We start from the raw sequence: 20765 nt of genomic DNA, 5'->3' as shown, positions 1-20765 counted from the left end.
AAACATGAACTATTGAAAATCTCGGTTCGTTTAAGGTGGATAAGTACCTTCCCATCTTTCATCCACGTATAAGACGGAGAAATATCTTCACAACGGGTATGTAAAAAGCTCATGTAAATGACGGATGTAAACAATACGACCGGAAGGTCACAGACCGACGAACCGTCTGTGTAGTTGTCAAACGATCAAGGGAGGCTGTGCTGTAGGATCAGACCGATGCAGGGTATGTGTGATGGTGTCGGAGCAGCATGCACAGTGTAACAGGGCGACAGTGGACCCGAACATGGGCGATATGTTGTCTCCTCGCCAGCCACCTGTTAACTTGCGTAGGTAGGTATTACCCTGGCCACTGGACACCCAGGTCGGGTGAGTCACGTTCAATGTTTTCATTTCAGTACACATGTGTAATCGATGCTCTGACATAAATAGTCGAGGAATACATCATTGGATCTATGTGTATACTCATCAGGTTGTATTTTTCCGAGGCAGTTAAAATGTTACTTTCATTCCTGGGAGTACACTACAATACTTTATAATGTCACACAGTACATGTGCAATATTTAAGGTAAGATACCACCTTTAAAATGATCTTTGTTTCAGTTGAATTTTCATTTCCTTTACATGCTTTGTGTTATACTTGATAATGATGCATGTGTGCATTTTGTGACCAGCATACTTGATCATTTCAGCATGTTCCATTTCATGTTATCATTATCAGCGTTAGTTTCAAAATTTCTGATAAAGTTGCCAACTTCAGAACTCCTCAACTTTATATAGAAATTTCAGAAGTAACTGAATGTGTTTACTTCTGTAGAATTTCCATGTGACATAAATGGAAATACATACATTATGAAGGGGGCTAGATATTAAGATCTAAATCATGTGATCATTCTTTCTACCACATCTTTTCCTTGTGTTTAAAACTTTGTAATGCAAAACATGTTTGGATCTATTCATTTAACCTGAGATAATGAATACAATATCATGCTCTTGAGTAATAAATGTTAAGACAGAGTTATATCCCTTCCTCAGGAGACAACGTACATGTACGCAATTCACAATTCTAACAACAATACAATTAAATACAATATGCTTCTGTTTTCACTGGTTTTGAAATATAATAGTAGTGAAATTTGTGAGGTTTGTATTTTTTTTACCATAGTCACTGATGTTTTACACAATCTAAAAAGATAAAAATTAAGAGAAACACATTGAAACCATTACCAATAGTTCAACACCATGGAATATCCACTCATAGAGCTTTAATTGGTGATAAATTTGTGAGAGATTTTAGAATGTATATATGACATACATCATTTACATGCACATATTTTCAAGTTTCACATCTTTAACATAAATGTTTTATGATTTCTAACATAGACTAGACTTGTTACATTGTGATCACAGTTTTCTTTACACTGTCATGTTTATTTCCAGCAGAATTTGCAGTACATGCATGTGCACATCTTCTGTTTGACCAATACTTCTGGACTATTATTGAAAACTGTTAGTTTTGTGGCATAATTAAGACACACATATTGCTTTTGTTTCAGGCTGGTATTTATATCAAAGGCATGAACCACATTTTTACAAATCTTCCTTGACTTTTGGAATTTTCCTTAACTTAAAATTGCTCATAGGAAAGCATGATATATGTTTAGGCAATTTCCTTTAAGTTTTTCATTGACTTATGTGATGCTTTTCTATGGTAGTTAAGATTTCCTTATGTTAAAGAAGATTCATGAAACTGAGGCCTGACCAATGTTAAATGTATATGTATGGGTTCAGCTTAGTTTATTAGCACACGATCATCAGAGGGTGGGCTATTCAAATTGCCCTTATACGTCCATGGTCTGTCCCTAAACAAGTCTTCGTATCACCATTTCTTGAGAAAAATCGAATGGATCTTTCTCAAATTTTATATGAAGGTTTCCTTGAGGCTAGGTCCCTAGTTGTCTCCCTTCGATTTTGGGACTAATCAGAAAAACAAATTGGCTTACAGGTGGCCATCTTGCCTATTCTTGGATTTTGACAATGAAAGTTGTTATTGCCATTTCTTGAGGAGTACAGGACAGATCTTTTCCAAATTTTAAATGTAGATCCCTTGGGGTCTATCTTTGGTTTTTTCATTATCATTATTATTTTGGAACTGATCAGAAAAACACATGACCAAATCCAATTGTCAAATCCAAAAAACAGTTGCCTGATACCTAGGTTATGATCTCTTAAGAGGAATTTTGAAATATCATATAACTCAGAGCAAGAAAAAAGGAAAAAATAAAAGAGTAGGAAAAATATCCAACTTTTAAAGAATAAAGAAATATATCCAACTTTTAAAGAATAAAGAAAACTAAATAATTTTGATCGACAAGATCAGTAAAACATTACGATACAAACATATTACGGTACATTTTCTATAGGTGACATCAGATTTCCTTTTATAGTATACTGTTTTACATATACTGGACAAATCTTTTCTTTAATAATATTCTTCTAAATAATGTATTTATATAAATAACTGAAAAATGGAAGCAGGAATGTTTTAGACAGGCACATAATTTCCTTGTGCAATGAGTAGTTATCATCAGGTAGACTTGTTTGATGCCCATTAGCTTGTATGCTGGAGAGCTTCCTCATTATAAACATAGTTCTCATTGGAGAATGTGATGTAATTACTTATATCGACCAAGATTTGCTGTACATGTTGGATGCTGTTGATGAAGCAGGATATGCTTACTCTTCATTTTCTGTACATTGTTTCTTTATATAAATATACATAAAACTTCAGATTCAGTTTGTTACATTTGGCAGGATTAGGTTTACAGTTTCTTTCCTTCTTTTGACATTATCATGAGAAACATACATTTTGAAGATAATGTTAAAACAGGGCTCACATTTTTGTCATGGAATGATTCTGATCAGCCTGTTGCCATAGTACTCAACTAAGTGTCATTAATTGATATAGCTGGTCCTAAATCTAAATTGACTTCAAATAAATTATATTAGAAAAACTGATATTCCTTACAATTTCTGGTCAAGTTATAACTATATGATTTTTTTGAAAATTTAGTGAAAATGTGCAGACTTACTTAGTAAATGGACAAGTTTTCGTCTTGAATTTGATTTATCAAAAGTTTGACATGACAGCTATGTACCTTTATCTGTTCAAAACATATTTCACACTTCTCAAGTTCTACCAAATTAATGTGTGTAAGTTAACATTGCCAAGAATGTTCTTGGATGATGCTTACAAAGCATTGTTATTTTTTGGGTCAGCTTTATTTTGTGCCAGGCATATAGAAGAAACAAACATACGAAAGAGGCTTCCATCTATGAAACACATTTTCAAATCTTAATGTACTACCAGCATGGTAGAGAAAGACAGAGGCAGATCCAGAGAGAAGTCCAACCAAATTTTGCAAAGTCTGGTTTTTGTTTGAAACTAAAATGGCCACCTAAGCTTTGTCACCATCTTGAAAAAGACCTTTTACCATCATGTTTAAACTGAACCCTGAAAGGAGTGATGTTGTTATTACTTAGGATGTTTGAAGATCCATAATGGCTATGAATACATGTATATATACCACAGCAGCATCTATCAAATAAGTTTTAACCCACTATCACTGTTGGTAACTATACAGGATGGCCATCTTCAATTTCTAGCCAACACTTGACTTAACAAAATTTGGTTTAGTTTGTCTCTGTATCATCCCCTATCAAATTTAGATTTTAAACTTAATCATGCTGGTAGTACTTAAAGAGTTGAAATGTGCTTTAATAATGGGGAAGATGCAAAGTCTTGATAACAAAATTTTTAATGATATAATGTATAAAAAACAGAAAGATGAGGGCAATCACATTCCATCTGGTTTCTAATTTTATATTGATTAATGAAGTCAATGACCCTTCAACACATAAAAATAAAATACATCACTATAGATATCATGTATCCGTTAAGTCAATAATGATACTTTATATCTGTAGGTATTTGATATGATTACAATTATCATTATCATACTTATATGTACCTATGATCTCTATATTAGAACATGCAATAAAGTTTACACTTTACTACAAGTAAGCAGACAATATTCATATATTCACACAATCCTGATGATAATTCTAAAGCATTATACATGACACTGCATTCAATCAATTCCCGTTACATATCAGAACAGTGTTTATCATTTACCCACCCAGACAATGGGTCAAGGTCCTATGTCTTGGAAGAGCTGCTGTGACTGGTTGGTTAAGGTATCTGACTGTTTTATCACAAGCCCTCCACCTCTGAGTCACAGGTTCCGGGCCTACTTTGGGCATATGCCAGGTACTGGCTGCAGATCCAGTGTTATTCTTTAGGAACTCAGGCTTTCCTCCACCACCAAACCTGGCAAGTCCTAAAATAGCCCTGGCTGATCAAATATGTGGTAAACCAAAACCCCAGTCTTGGAAATATTAACTCTCTTACACCAGTCTCTGGATAATATAATTCTTTGAATAGAACATTTATATCGATAACTAATATACTGACAATGTACTTCTGTATCAGTGTAAGATAAAAACCATGTATGAAAGACTGTAAATGGAATCCATAAATAAGATTGTCATTATATATAACTTAATAAATGGATTCAAGTGAATTAAAGACAACACTATTTCAAATGATGCACTTCAAGGTAAACAAGGAATATGATCAACTAGGCATACTAATATTTATGTATTAACCTACCTTCTGTGCTCTTGAGAATTTTATGCATTTGTTCGCTGGAATGGTCACTTGTCATCGAAATCCCGCCAAACATGAACAGACAAGACAATACCTGGACACAAACATATATTATGTCACACAGGTAAACTGGACACATATGTACATGATGTACATAAGTGCTCTAGCAACCAGCATCAGAAGATGTGGAAATACCATCGAAGCAACACAAAACAAAATAGAAAGAGTAGAACATGGGACCAAGTTGAACCGATATTTTGAAATCTGAAAAGGATCTATCAAGGACTTCTGGTTCAAGAAATAGTGATATCATATGTTCATTGTCAGAATTAGAAATGGTCTCTTGTCAGCCATTTTGTTTTTATGATTAGTCCCAAAATTGAAATTGCACATCAAGAGACCATGGGGAACTTAGATATGAAATCTGAGAAATATCCAACTACATGTAGTTCTTCTCCAGAAATAGATATTCTTTTATTGTCAAATTCCAAGATGTTTTACTGATCAGTCCTTAAATCAAAAGGGCATAACTATGGACAGATTGGAACCTTCACCTGAAATTATTAAATTGAAAGATCCATCAAGTACTTCACAAGAAATGGGGATCAGGATGGACAGATGGATCTGATGATAGTGGGCTAAAAAAGGCTTTATGATTTTATTATCACAACTGGAGACATCAATAGCTGAATGGCTGACGTGTAGTCATGTATTGGCATTGTTATACGGTATGCATCACACTGCAACAAGCTCAATGTATGCATAAAATTTAAACATGTACATATGTAATACATAGATGAGCAGGACTAATGGAAAACCTCATATTGTAGCTAGTGTTTTAAATCCAATGTCAGGGTAGTGGAATTTGCTAAACAGCTTGCACTATGATCCCTAGCTATGTGTAATAACACTTTCAACTCTAATTCATTTCACACTATCATTACACTCAACTTTTTACCAAGGCAGTGTTTTCTTTTTATAAATGATTTCGACCATTTTAATTAGTTTTCACTGTGGTTTCTCTTAAGTGGGTAAAATTGATTGAATTCCACGTTGACATCGGTGTGCTTGATGGCATGCCTTAAGGGCACCGAGAAGCATGTTGATTAGTAAATCTCCTTCCTTTGACAGTAGTTTTATAGTGAGACAGAGCAGTTAATGTGGTGAAAGGTAATTAGCTTCTGTCCAATATCAGTAAATGAAATTGCTATACATGTACAGTTGCTGTCATCATTTGATTAGTATTCAAATTTAATTAGATTGTCTGCCAATATAAGATATTGATTATTTCTAAATATGGTTTGTCCTCATATGAACATAGCCTAGTAATAACATCTGCAGTACTTCATAAAGTTTAGGTAGTTCTAAACAATTTATATCACTTAAAATATCTGTTATCTCAAACTGAAAGCCTCAATTGTTATATCAAGTCATTATCAGAGCCTGACATGGTATATCATGTCATTATCAGAGCCTCACATGTTATATTGAGTCATTATCAGAGCCTCACATGGTATATTGAGTCATTATCAGAGCCTCACTTGTTATATTGAGTCATTATCAGAGCCTCACATGGTATATTGAGTCATTATCAGAGCCTCACTTGTTATATCAAGTCATTATCAGAGCCTCACATGGTATATTGAGTCATTATCAGAGCCTCACATGGTATATTGAGTCATTATCAGAGCCTCACATGGTATATCATGTCATTATCAGAGCCTCAAGTGTTATATCATTTATCAAGTGTTATATCAAGTCATTATCTCACATGGTATATCGTCATTATCAGATCCTCACATGTTATATCAAGTCATTATCAGAGCCTCACATGTTATATCGTATTATTCACATGTTATATCAAGTCATTATCATATCGTCATTATCAGAGCCTCATTTGTTATATTGAGTCATTACCAGAGCCTCACATGTTATATCAAGTCATTATCAGAGCCTCACATGTTATATCGTCATTATCAGAGCCTCACATGGTATATCAAGTCATTATCAGAGCCCCGCTTGTTATATCGTCATTATCAGAGCCTCACATGTTATATCGTCATTATCAGAGCCTCACATGGTATATTGAGTCATTATCAGAGCCTCACAGAGCCTCATTTGTTATATTGTTATATTCAAGTCATTATCAGATTTGTTATATTGAGTCATTATCAGAGCCTCACTTGTTATATCGTCATTATCAGAGCCTCACAGTTATATCAGAGTCATTATCAGAGCCCCGCATGATATATCGAGTCATTATCAGAGCCTCACATGGTATATCGAGTCATTATCAGATCCTCACATGTTATATCAAGTCATTATCAGAGCCTCACATGTTATATCGTCATTATCAGATCCTCACATGGTATATCAAGTCATTATCAGAGCCTCACATGTTATATCGTCATTATCAGAGCCTCACTTGTTATATCGAGTCATTATCAGAGCCTCACATGGTATATTGAGTCATTATCAGAGCCTCACATGTTATATCGTCATTATCAGAGCCTCACATGTTATATCAAGTCATTATCAGAGCCTCACATGTTATATTGAGTCATTATCAGAGCCTCACATGGTATATCAAGTCAGTATCAGGGCCTCACAGGTTATGGTTCATTTGCAATGTTTAAAAATTAATATATTATGTATTTGTTATTCATTCATTTCCCTGTTTCACAGAAAAGCAATGAAAAATGATGATAGATAAACGAGAGTGTCATTTCTGATAAGCTGTTCTGAAATTTGAGAATGAAAATTTACTTTATAATTTTTGTGAAACGGATGCCAGGTTTCAAATGTCTGGCAAAAATTCCCACATAATATATGCCTTTTTTGATAGAGATTGTAAGGTGAGTAACGGGGTTGGGTACTTACAGTTCTAATAATTATTATAATTTCATTGTGTGGACATTTAGTTTTACCAATTACAATAAGATGGATGTCAGTCTTCTGTACACTAAATATCATTTATACATGTATGTTCTTGTTCTACAGTTATAATATTTTTTCGTTGTAGAGTCCCTCACAGGCAGAGATGTGTGGACCAAAACAGCTTGTGCTGGAGAATGTAATGACAATTACTCTCTTGAATGTCCCTACCAACAGAAAATTGCCATCAAAGATCTGCATTACTACTCCAAGCCTTTGACTTCAGAATGTCCGAGCACAGCCTGTCAGAACCTTGACAAATGTTGCAGATACGATCCATATGACTGTAGAGTGCCATTTTCAGAGTCCAAGGCATATGATGTGTACAAGCGTTGTTCTGGGATGCAGCGGTGTGGCTGGCTACATGCCGATAGGATGCCCTACTACTGTAACAGTAGGAACCACACCAACTATGTCCGTGCCTCCTACAAATGTGTTGATGGTATATCTTATACTTACTACATCCTCACTTTACACTTGTCATGTCTGTTCACATATAAATGCATAAGTTAAAAATTCTGAAGTTCCAGGACTATCTTTCACTAAAAGCTGATTATTGAAGATATGGTTTGAATTGGCTCTTATTTGAATTTAAATGCAAATGGAAAGCAACAATTTCGTCTGGTTCACTATTAATTCAATCTGGGAAACTAAACACAATAATTGTTTTATGATAGGTTCTGAAAAATTATGAATATAGATATAGATCTTCCTGAAATATTCTTGTAATATTACATTTATTTAACATATTCATTATGTATAAAACAAGGTTTGAATGTTTTGTGTAGTTCAATATTACATGAAAACATTTGTTTGATTATATTTGTAACAAAACTAGGAATGTATCATTAAAAATTGATTTTTTAATGCAGGCATTTTCCAGGGGCTCTGTGGGGTCAAATACAGCATGGTTCCATCTCCCATTTGGATTTGTTTCAAAATATGGCTAAATTCCCAAAATATATAGTTTACTCAAGAAAAATTCCTTCCCAATTGCTCATTTTTTCCCACTAATGAGATTAAATAGACCCATTCTCTGATGTGTGAAATAAAGCCCTGCAATGATTTTCTTCATCGTTATGTGTGCTTCCATTACAATAGGCTGATGTCATGTATGATGTCACGATAGTCTTGTTGTGTTACTGATTGTCAGGCATTCACATCAGTAAAGTCTGATTTATGATAAAAAAAGTGTTTATGATTTTTTTGTAGATTCCTCCTTCCTAGACATCTGTTCTAATCAGTCTCTTGAAGGAGACACCATCAACTTGATATTTAATGGAACTCATATGGAAACCTCTAACCGTCAGTCCAACCGCTGTGTGTGTATTCTGTCTACTTCTAACTGTGATTCCATTGCAAAGCTTCACTTCCGCACAGTTGATGTGCGACTTCACGAGGCCAGCAACATCTCAAAGTGTCATCCCCATGCCAAGTTTACCATCACCGATACAAATGGGCCTCGTGACTACAAATGTCAGACAAACCATTTTTACCGACAGTTCATGGACATATACTACAGTTCATCCTCTTATGCTCGCATGTCTATGTACTACGAACCAGGCGTGTACCCAGCCCAGGTTTGGCTGCAGGTCAAAGGTAAGACATCTATTAAACTTTGTCAGTGCTAATCAATGTTACTGTTGACATTCAGTGTTGATCTAAGTCACTGTTGACATGTCAGTGCTGATCAAAGTTACTGTTGATTTGTCAGTACTGATCACAGTTACTGTTGACAGGTCAGAGCTGATCAAAGTTACTGTTGACACTCAGAGTTGATCTAAGATACTGTTGACAGGTCAGAGCTGATCAAAGTTACTGTTGACACTCAGAGTTGATCTAAGATACTGTTGACAGGTCAGTGCTGATCAAAGTTACTGTTGACAGGTCAGAGCTGATCTAAGTTACTGTTGACAGGTCAGAGTTGATCTAAGTTACTGTTGACAGGTCAGAGCTGATCAAAGTTACTGTTGACAGGTCAGAGTTGATCTAAGTTACTGTTGACAGGTCAGAGCTGATCAAAGTTACTGTTGACAGGTCAGTGCTGATCAAAGTTACTGTTGACAGGTCAGAGCTGATCAAAGATACTATTGACAGGTCAGTGCTGATCTAAGTTACTGGTATTGATCGTGTTTTCAAGATTGCTGTGCTCTTAACTGCTTTGACTGGGGTTTTGACTTTTTAAGATTAATTTCTCTGCACCAAGGATATTTTAAGTTCAATACGGGTCCTAGTTCTGTGGGCCATATTTTGATTCAGATAAGATTTTCAAGATTGCCAAGAGCTGCCATTTAGACCTTGACTCCTGAGGTTTGTCTCTTCTCCTTCTTTAACTTCACACAGTTTGTTCAGTTTGTGTCCTAGATGTGCCTATGCCTATTATGAGTTTGATTAGACATTTAAGTAGACCATATTGGATTTTTGACTTTTGAATCTCATTACAACTTTTTCTCAAGACTTTCATGACAGATTTTCTTCAGACTTGGTGCATAACTTCATTATCTCTCTGTGGTGCATGCCAGCAGCCATATTAGATATTGATTTTTAAATATTGTTTGCAGTGTCTCGCAAAAATTGTAATTAAAAGATGATATTCATGAAAATCTAAAATAGTTTTCATTATTTTCCCTAGTAATAATGTGTGCCAAATTTTGAGCTTGATTGATATCCTTATTCCATTTTCAATTTCACATGATTCATTCAATAATAGTTGTTGCTTGTTGATATTACCTTTTAAATCTTGAACATGATTATACACTGTCATTCATACTTATAAAACACATCTATGAATAGAAAAATTCATTCAAGCATTAATGCCTGATGCACTACCATATTATTACAGCAACCTTACCAGGCCAAAAAGTGGTAATTTCATGTGGGAAGAAGAGTGCTGAAAATCCACGATTTTGTGGTCCAATTGAAATGATACCAACTACTCCTAAAACATACAATCCATCAGCCACAGTTAGTGAAGGTAAGATTGTAGTTAAATGAAAACACATTAGGTTGTTGTTAAAACCAACAGTTAAAGGAGTAAAAATTTGATATCAATTAGATATTGGATTTTAATGACACAAATTGTAGCTGTTCGCTGTAGTCAGTCTCTGTGTTAAGGAGGCTGCATGCTGACTATTATAGTTAGATGTACATAAACATACAGTTATATTCCCACCTGAAACCATGACAACATCATACTTGTGCAAAAACAGAACAGGAAAATGAGTTTATTAGTTGAGCAAAAACTAGTGAAAACAAGCTTTTTAGTGAATGTAAATGTGTAGTTAGGTATATAGTTAATGTAAGTTTGTAGTTAGGTAAGTTTGTAGTTAGGTATATAGTTAATGTAAGTTTATGGTAAGGGTATATAGTTAATGTAAATGTGTAGTTAGGTAAATAGTTAATGTAAGTTTGTAGTTAGGTATATAGTTAGGGTATATAGTTAATGTAAGTTTGTAGTTAGGTAAATAGTTAATGTAAGTTTATAGTAAGGGTATATAGTTAATGTAAGTTTGTAGTTAGGTAAATAGTTAATGTAAGTTTATAGTAAGGGTATATAGTTAATGTAAATGTGTAGTTAGGTATATAGTTAATGTAAATGTGTAGTTAGGTAAATAGTTAATGTAAGTTTGTAGTTAGGTAAATAGTTAATGTAAGTTTGTAGTTAGGGTATATAGTTAGTGATGTAAGTTTGTAGTTAGGTAAATAGTTAATGTAAGTTTATAGTAAGGGTATATAGTTAATGTAAGTTTATAGTAAGGGTATATAATTAATGTAAGTTTGTAGTTAGGTAAATAGTTAATGTAAGTTTATAGTAAGGGTATATAGTTAATGTAAGTTTGTAGTTAGGTAAATAGTTAATGTAAGTTTATAGTAAGGGTATATAGTTAATGTAAGTTTGTAGTTAGGTATATAGTTAATGTAAGTTTATAGTAAGGGTATATAGTTAATGTAAATGTGTAGTTAGGTAAATAGTTAATGTAAGTTTGTAGTTAGGTATATAGTTAATGTAAGTTTATAGTTAAGGGTATATAGTTAATGTAAATGTGTAGTTAGGTATATAGTTAATGTAAGTTTGTAGTTAGGTAAATAGTTAATGTAAGTTTGTAGTTAGGTATATAGTTAATGTAAGTTTGTAGTTAGGTATATAGTTAGTGATGTAAGTTTGTAGTTAGGTATATAGTTAATGTAAGTTTGTAGTTAGGTATATAGTTAGTGATGTAAGTTTGTAGTTAGGGTATATAGTTAGTGATGTAAGTTTGTAGTTAGGTATATAGTTAGTGATGTAAGTTTGTAGTTAGGTATATAGTTAGTGATGTAAGTTTGTAGTTAGGTATATAGTTAGTGATGTAAGTTTGTAGTTAGGGTATATAGTTAGTGATGTAAGTTTGTAGTTCGGTGTATAGTTAGTGATGTAAATTTGTTGTTAGGTATATAGTTAGTGATGTAAGTTTGTAGTTCGGTGTATAATTAGTGAATGTACGTTTGTAGTTAGGGTATATAGTTAGTGATGTAAGTTTGTTGTTAGGTATATAGTTAGTGATGTAAGTTTGTTGTTAGGGTATATAGTTAGTGATGTAAGTTTGTAGTTTGGTGTATGATTAGTGAATGTATGTTTGTAGTTAGGTATATAGTTAGTGATGTAAGTTTGTAGTTCAGTGTATAATTAGTGATGTAAGTTTGTAGTTAGGTATATAGTTAGTGATGTAAGTTTGTAGTTAGGGTATATAGTTAGTAAATGTAAGTTCATAGTTTAGGTTAACAACTTGTGAAGGTAAATTTGAAGTTACAAGAAAACTTTTAGTGAAAGTAAGTTTTGTAGATGGGTGGAAAAACTAAACGAGGGTTTGTCATTATGGGAACATTTACTTCAATTATTGTGAAGGGGAAGAATTGAGTGAAATAGATTGAGTAACAAACATTGTTTGTTGGCTGGGTTTATCACTCTGTGAGCAGGTACATTTTGAGTCATGGTCTTTTTGTAATAGCTTCTGGGTGCCTCATTGAGTGACATACAGGAGGCCCATGGGATGGCATCCAGAGCAACTGGGTGTGTGTCTCACCTAAGGACAAATCCTCAGCAGTATATACTAGTCTCAGTTTGATTCTCTGAGAAATACAAACCCATGTATAGTAGATGAAAATACCTGTTAAGTCTCATTATATTTGAGATGATATTTGTGTATGTATATTGTAGATGACATCTTTGAAGGGAATGGAGAACATACACAGGGTCCCCTTCCAGCCAACAATGATGGGGGTGGAGCCCAGTCTAAAGATCATACCGGTAAGACATTAGAAACATTACAATTAAAGTATTATTATTGCACACCACTTTGGAAGTTTTTGATGGACAATTATTTGTCACTTTAACTATATGTTTAAGGACCTATAGTTTTACTTGGATTTTCCAGAGAGTAAAAATGTACAGTTACCAACTATATATAGAATTATGCTTATCCATTGGTCAAGTTTGAGAATTCATGTTTGAGATGGACAAGGTCCCTTGTAAAATTATGATATAAAATATCTATTATCATTCAGTCAAGGTCACTGATACAATTGATATGAAATATCTATTATCATTCAGTCAAGGTCACTGATACAATCAATATGAAATATCTAGTATCATTCAGTCAAGGTCACTGATACAATTGATATGAAATATCTATTATCATTCAGTCAAGGTCACTGATACAATTGATATGAAATATCAATGATACATACAATTGATATGAAATATCTATTATCATTCAGAAATATCTAGTATCATTCAGTCAAGGTCACTGATACAATTGATATGAAATATCTATTATCATTCAGTCAAGGTCACTGATACAATTGATATGAAATATCTATTATCATTCAGTCAAGGTCACATTCAGTCAAGGTCACTGATACAATTGATATGAAATATATATTATCATTCAGTCAAACTTACTGGTGCAATTTATATAGAATATCTATCTTCTTTTGCTCAAGGTCACTGATATATATAATACAAAATAACTATCATCATTCAGTCAAGACTACTGGTACAATGATACAATATATATATATATCCTTGTAACCCTACAATAAACCAAGGAGTTCAACATACAAATTCTGACACAGATTCAAGAGATGGACTTATTGCAGGACAATAAAGCAGCAATGGTTTGTAATTCTACTAAACAGTGATAAACATGGTTTGGCTTTTTACAAACATGGGCTTATTGACAGATGAGATTCTTTTTCTTTTCCATATAGATATCTGATGTGTACTATGTTAACACATTACTTATACTATACTTGATATACCTCTCTATTTTGACATACATTCCTGACATCTAAAAAGTGCTGGTGATTATTATTTTTGAAAGTTTTGAAAACATCAGCAAATCAATTGATAAAGACTGTAGTACATGTTGGATCAGAGAAAGGAAAGAAATTAGAGGGATGTTTGCAGTGATAGTGTGAATATAAACCAGGAATATGTTCTGCATTACAATTATTGTCTTCAGTATCAGAACTTACTACACAGTCTTTATTTTCTAGAGTGGCCAGCTATCATAGGAGGGGCTGCAGCAGGGGCTATTGTTCTCCTTCTACTTATCATTCTCATCTGTATCATCCGGCGGAGACAATCAAGAAAACGGTAAATCACAACATAGTTATACAAACTGATAATGTTATGTGTGAATACATAGTTATACAAACTGTTAATGTTATGTGTGAATACATAGTTATACAAACTGTTAATGTTATGTGTGAATACATAGTTATACAAACTGTTAATGTTATGTGTGAATACATTGTTATACAAACTGTTAATGTTATGTGTGAATACATAGTTATACAAACTGTTAATGTTATGTGTGAATACATAGTTATACAAACTGTTAATGTTATGTGTGAATACATAGTTATACAAACTGTTAATGTTATGTGTGAATACCTAGTTATACAAACTGTTAATGTTATGTGTGAATACATTGTTATACAAACTGTTAATGTTATGTGTGAATACAGTGACAACAGATTTATATAAGTTAACATTGTTTTGTACTCTTGTTTATTGTATGTTTAATGTTTAATTTCGAATGAAATAAAGTTTACATTAAAGCAATTTTCTGTAATTCATATTGAAAATTACAATTGATATTGTTTGATATCTGTACCAGAGCATCCTTAGATGTTACATATACATTGTTTAAATGGTTTTAAAGTACTTTTTGGCTTGCTGCCATATTACTACAACAAGACCTAACAAATTTAAGCATTAGTAATTTTCAAAGTTAATTTACACAAGCTGTTTGTAAAACAAATATCAAGTGTTTGTTTGTTTTGAGTGATAAATACATTACTGGTATATGTATATTTAATATACAAGGGATTGATTATTAACTCATTTAAATCATGACAAGGCTTTTGAAGTACATACTGTCTTATTCAAGTATTGTTTTATTGTGTTTTAGGAGAAAAGCCAAGGAAAATGATGAGGAGACACGGAGAGTCCTGACGGGTGGAAGCATACCACCACCTCTTCCCCTGGCAGATAGGTACGAAGCACATGAGGGAAACTATTATGAAACAGTAGGGGCTACCAATGGTAAGCCTTCTGGGGACACAGGCAGTATCATAAGTCCAGGAAAAATCATGGAAACTTTTACACCTGGAAAGAAACAAAGCGGACAATTTTTTCCTCCTGATGTTAAACAACCACCTCCCCTGCCAACTCCGAAGGTAAACAAAAAATCTCCAGAATTTGAGGCAAATCCTTACCATATGCCGTGGGATAACGGTAACTTTTCAATGAATCGAGCTGAACAAAGGGATCTTGCGTATGCAACAAGTGATGAGATACAGGTACTGATCCAGCGGATGGAGCAGGATCGTCGTTGTCTCAATGAGGGTGTGAAGGAAGAGGAACAGGTCGTACCCAACCCTAATTTCTATATTCATATAGATGACTACAAGATTAAACAGAATCCACATAAACCTGTAGGGCATGGTGAGGATCATACTGAGGAGGGGGCAGGTGCTAATCCAAGGAATTACGAGGACATTCAAGTGGAATCAGACGAGGATACAACTAACTTAGCCTGCGAAAACCATGGCAGGGTAAAAGTGAATGTGTTGAAGGAATCATCTAATGAAAACTGTTGTGAAAGTGAGGACACAGGTTACCGGTCAGTAGGAAGCCCTGATCAGGTAATGGTCTCTGAGGATGATTACCTCATACCAGGCTCAATCAAGTCATCCCTGTCTGACGGCAGTAAAACTGGAACACTGCCAAAAACAGAGGAGGACACAGAAACCCTCACAAATCCCCGCCAGTCTGATGTTTTTGAGGCAGACAATGAAGCAGATGAAACCAGCACGAAGTTTTGACAATATTTGGTCGGAACTCATTTAGTCACAAATGTATACTCTTGTGTTGTGTAAGTTGAAATGACCATGCACTTGTATACTGCAATGAATTTCAAACATTCTTGCCAATTTGTGATCTAGGCTAAACGCTATAACACTGTCAGTATTTTAAATTCCATGTTGATGTTACACTTTAATGCCCATTGAATTTTTGTATATTTAGGTATACCGATTGTTTTGTTCTCAAGTAAACATTTCTGCTGAAAAAAATTCATCATGATAATTCTATGTTAGTTGTTAAAAAATTATCAGATAGATTTTTATGCACTCTTTCAATTTTTCATTGCACATCATTCAAGCATGCCAAGTTGCCACGTTTCAAGTGATATCAATATGCTGCCAAAGGAATGAAGTGAGACAAGTTATTAATTATAAACTAGAGACCCAAATTATTTAGATTAATTTTCATAGAGATAAGGATGTATACATTGAAATCAAAAGGTTTAACATGTTTAGCTAAATAGTTTTTTCAACCTGTTTGATTCTAGGAATAACATTTATGTTCATCAATCATGTAGTTTGTTGAGGAAAATAAGAGGTTGGGTAAGCAATAATGACGGAAACTTAAGACAATGTCACTTTTTTAGGTTCATACAACTTCAACATTTTCTCTCAGATAGATGTCTTTTAAGCTCTTTAGATATACATAGTATTATGCTGTCAACTGCAAAGTTTATTTCAAGAAAAAGTGACATTTTATCATGGTTTTGACAGACTTTCTAAAAATAGTAACACTAAGTCAATTTCATAAATCAGCTACTTATAATGCAGGAAAAAGAGTGTTGCTTACTAGTAGTACATTGTATTGTAAGAGGGGTGCATTTACATTAAAGTGTTATTTCACTTTTTTTAGAAATACTAGTTTTGTTACTAAGGATATCGAAGACAAGTGCAGCCATCTACATGATCGTCTATCATCATGTGCATTGTCTGAGGAGGATATAAAATCAACTCATTCCATTTATATAGAGGAGGTGTTTCACACCTTCACACAACCTGTACCTCTGGCCTTGATCGCGATTGAGTTGTGTTGCTATTTAATTAACATATGAATTACTACTCTAAGTGTTCTGAATGAACGTATGTCTAGTCAATACAACAGTAGTCTGTAGTGTTATCACATATAGATAAACACGCTCACATATTAATGTTTGTTGACATTACAAGCATAAACACAGCCGAAAATTTCGCCATAAATCATAAATTTGTTGACACCCTGTTTTTAGTTTGCATGTGAATTATTGGAAGGAAAGTATGTTGTTCTAAAAAGGTTATTTTATTTGCTGAAACTACAGAAAATTATGGCTTAGAATGGTTTTTTTTTTTTTTTTTTTTTTTTTAATGAATTATTCTAGATTTTATCTGTTACTTATTGATTGACCTTAAATATTTCCTGTATTCTTTATGTGTCTGTTGATTATAAATTATGTGAAGTTTTGAGTCTTTACATCAGCTTGACATTAATATTCAAATTGAAAGAATTTTAGATTGGAAAATTTACTTGTCATTTAAGAAAATATTGTCTGAGTTGACAATCATCATATTTAGTGTCATTTATCATTTATTACTTTTATATAATTACTAAAGTTAATATTAAGTTTATCATTAACTGGTAAACATTCCCACTAACTTGTGAAATTAGTTTCTATTGTGATTGTTATTTGATAAAAGAGTTTATCTAATGTTTTTTTTCCCATCATCAATACTCCAGGGGTTACTATCACTTTTGCTCTCTGCACCCCTTGAACATGTCATGGCAAAATTGAAGGTTCTATGTGTTACACTTCATGGACGAGACGAAAAGTCTATTTTGATCCTTTGATGTACATCAAAAAAATCTTGAGGTTGCACAACATGTTTTGAAATGGCTTTGGCTTTGAAGTTGGATGTCACTCCTTTGTAATATTCAAAAGGAGTCTATCTGCCTGTGATTGGTCAGTTTTAGTCTCTTTGATCCAATCAAATGCCTTTGCTGGTGCCTTCAATTTCGCCACGAGATATTCCATGGGAGCAAAGAGTGAAAGTGATGGTGACCTCTGTAGTATCAAAGGTGATGTTTTCCATTCCATTTACAAAATTCATACCATTCCTCTTAAAATTTTGTTAACACTGTTTCACAGCATATGCACTTATGGCTTCTGTATTCCCATTCCAGATATTGAAAATCCGGTTCTGTTACCAATTTTAATCTGAGTCTCTCCACTCTATGAAATTGTTTATAAAAGTGTTGTATGCAATTTTAATTATATATTACAATGTAATACACATGTACTTAGTTATGCTGGTGTTTATTTCAAACAATAAAAAGTACATCATTAGTTACAAAACAGATTTACTTCAGAAGAGGAGCATAATTTGAATTTCGGGGGAGGGAGGTATTTAATTTCAACTGTATTATTGGCAGGGTGTTGATATGGAGTTCAAAAAGATAAAAACCAGGGTAGTTTGACTTGGTAGAATGATGAAGAAACCAAACTGCTTTTTTTTTCTCTCTCTCTTTCTTTCTCTCTCTTTCTCTCTCTCTAGAGGGGCTGGAGATTATTAGGCAAAATATAATACTTCCTTTAAATGGGATCCAGCTACTATACAGTTGGGTTTTTTTTGTAACACTAATTATTTGGTTAAACATTTTGGATGTTTGTTTGTGGCTGTACATATCTGTAGGTATAGATACAGACATACAAGAAGCAGAGATTTCATGTTAATATCAGCTGAGCATTAAAATTTGTATCTTTAATGCACTAAAACGTTGTGAGATTAAATTCCAAGAAATATTACTAATAACAGGTATGTGTATATAATAGTAACATACAATATATAGAACATTATCAGGTATTACAGGTACCACCGAATATATGTATGGAAGATCACCGAAGATGACAGGGTAGTCACTGAAATGTCACACATTATTTTCTAACTGGTTGGTATAACCATACCAACATAAATGAGAACTTCTTTCCAACAATCTGTATAATATGTTCTGGGGTATACATGTTTGCAGTCTATTATGAATGTTTTTACTTTATATATATAAATATTAAAGTTATCAATATCTAGAAATTGCAATATTTATCATGTTGGGTTTATGCTGTGACAAAGATATACAAGGACATACCTGGTATGTGATTTAATTTCAAACTCAAATGTAATTTGATATGTCAATATATGACACAAAAACACTTTTTTTTTTTTTTTTTTACAAATTAGTTAAAATAATTGTTCTATTTGATAAGGTTGTGATATTTATTTCCTTTTCAGTATTTCAAAAAAAGAAAAAATCTTACAATTAAATTATGGTATCACACTGCTATGTGTGGATATGCCAGTTCTGATATGTATGATATACACAGAAAGCTGACTTCTTGCTGACACCTGAAATTAGAATTAATGTAATGTACAACAAGATTTATGAGCTCTAATGTCTTGATTTTAGTCTTTTTTCAAAAAACATGACAAAACCAATGTTCTACACAGGATGGTAGATTGTCTGCAGAAATAGTTTAATAGTATTATAATAGATACACATATATGTGGCCAAGATATAGGTAACTCCTTATGTTGTAAATGGCCATCTATAGTAATAGAACAGTTGTACCATAAAACATTATAATGAACACAAATGTAGTGATTTTATGCTTAGTGCAAAGTGAGATACGTTTCCTGTCAAATATCCCCATTTATTCATACTCTTTCATCGTGTTCACATTTTAAATAACCACCTCTACTTTGTACAAACCACAGGTGATGTACAATTTCGTACAGAAAATGGGAGAACCTGTTGAAACAATGGATTGTCAGTAAAAACAGAAACATGTTTGCTAGTTGCTGAATTAATGATGCATTACTGTAAAGGAAATTAATCATTTCAATTAAAATATTTAAAACATCACAAGATTTTTATTGGCCAAGATCATATATAAAGTGAAACAGCAGTGGAAACGGTTGTTTCGTGCACACTGAGTAGTTCTAGGAGTAGTAATAGAGAAGCATTTATCTTGTACATCATATATCTGTATACCAATTGACCTCAAATTTTTATATTGTTTTCAGAAATTTTGAACTTGTTATATTTTGGTAAATTTTAAAATGCTGTACTCAAATAAGCTTTAATTAATGAACATTTTTATGCCATGAAAGTTATCTACCTGTTGGATTTCTGGGTTGTGATGTCTCCAACAAGTTATAATCTTAGTGATTCAAATCAATTATATATATATGTGTGTGTAAGAAAAAAAAATATAATTTAAAGATACTGTACTTGGTTAGGCTTTCACAACTGTTAAAATATGGATCATTACATTTTTTGATAAGTTTTTTTATTCTCTCCCAAGTTTGTATCTACCTGTTAAATATTTCGGTTGTGATACTTCTTACAAATTACGACGGTAATAGTTCTTATTTAACACAACGTTAAACCAAAAAAAGAGTGAAAACAAATGTCACTAAAGGTCACTGACCTCCGGCATAAACTTGTTTTAACCACTGATGTATAATACATCCCTGTATTAACATTAATTCCCCTCAGTATTTTCCTAACCCATTTCATTGCCTTCATGTATTTGCTCAGATAATTGTTTCATGACTAATATGTCAGTATGTATACTGTGCACTGTCATTACTCCACACATTGCCTGTTCAGTCTAGTGATGCTTGTACTTTTGCAGATTCTGTTCTGACCACGTAGTCCAGTGACGCT

The 20765-nt window shown here is 33.2% G+C and overlaps 1 protein-coding gene across 1 annotated transcript; it reads left to right on the top strand.

Annotated features, from left to right (window-relative positions):
- The first annotated feature begins 248 nt into the window (after window positions 1-248).
- LOC132556322 (uncharacterized) lies at window positions 249-16030 on the top strand. Its single transcript, XM_060220705.1, has 7 exons — window positions 249-330; window positions 7749-8102; window positions 8873-9259; window positions 10503-10634; window positions 12855-12944; window positions 14195-14294; window positions 15115-16030. The coding sequence occupies exons 1-7, from the start codon at window positions 249-251 to the stop codon at window positions 16028-16030; spliced, it is 2061 nt and encodes a 686-aa protein (XP_060076688.1).
- Window positions 16031-20765: the final 4735 nt, after the last annotated feature.

The sequence above is a fragment of the Ylistrum balloti genome, unplaced genomic scaffold, assembly GCF_031769215.1.
Source record: "Ylistrum balloti isolate Yb309-2 unplaced genomic scaffold, AGI_CSIRO_Ybal_v1 Utg370558, whole genome shotgun sequence".
Lineage (NCBI taxonomy): Eukaryota > Metazoa > Mollusca > Bivalvia > Pectinida > Pectinidae > Ylistrum > Ylistrum balloti.
The sequence above is the reverse complement of the archived record's forward strand: the minus strand, read 5'-3'. Positions and strand labels throughout refer to the sequence as shown.

Excerpts from the sequence above, each read along its gene's own strand:
- LOC132556322 (XM_060220705.1), top strand. The coding sequence starts at position 249 with ATGCACAGTGTAACAGGGCGACAGTGGACCCGAACATGGGCGATATGT. Across the intron at positions 331-7,748 it reads CCACCTGTTAACTTGCGTAG|AGTCCCTCACAGGCAGAGAT; the intron begins GTAGGTATTACC and ends TTTTCGTTGTAG. Across the intron at positions 10,635-12,854 it reads ATCAGCCACAGTTAGTGAAG|ATGACATCTTTGAAGGGAAT; the intron begins GTAAGATTGTAG and ends TGTATATTGTAG.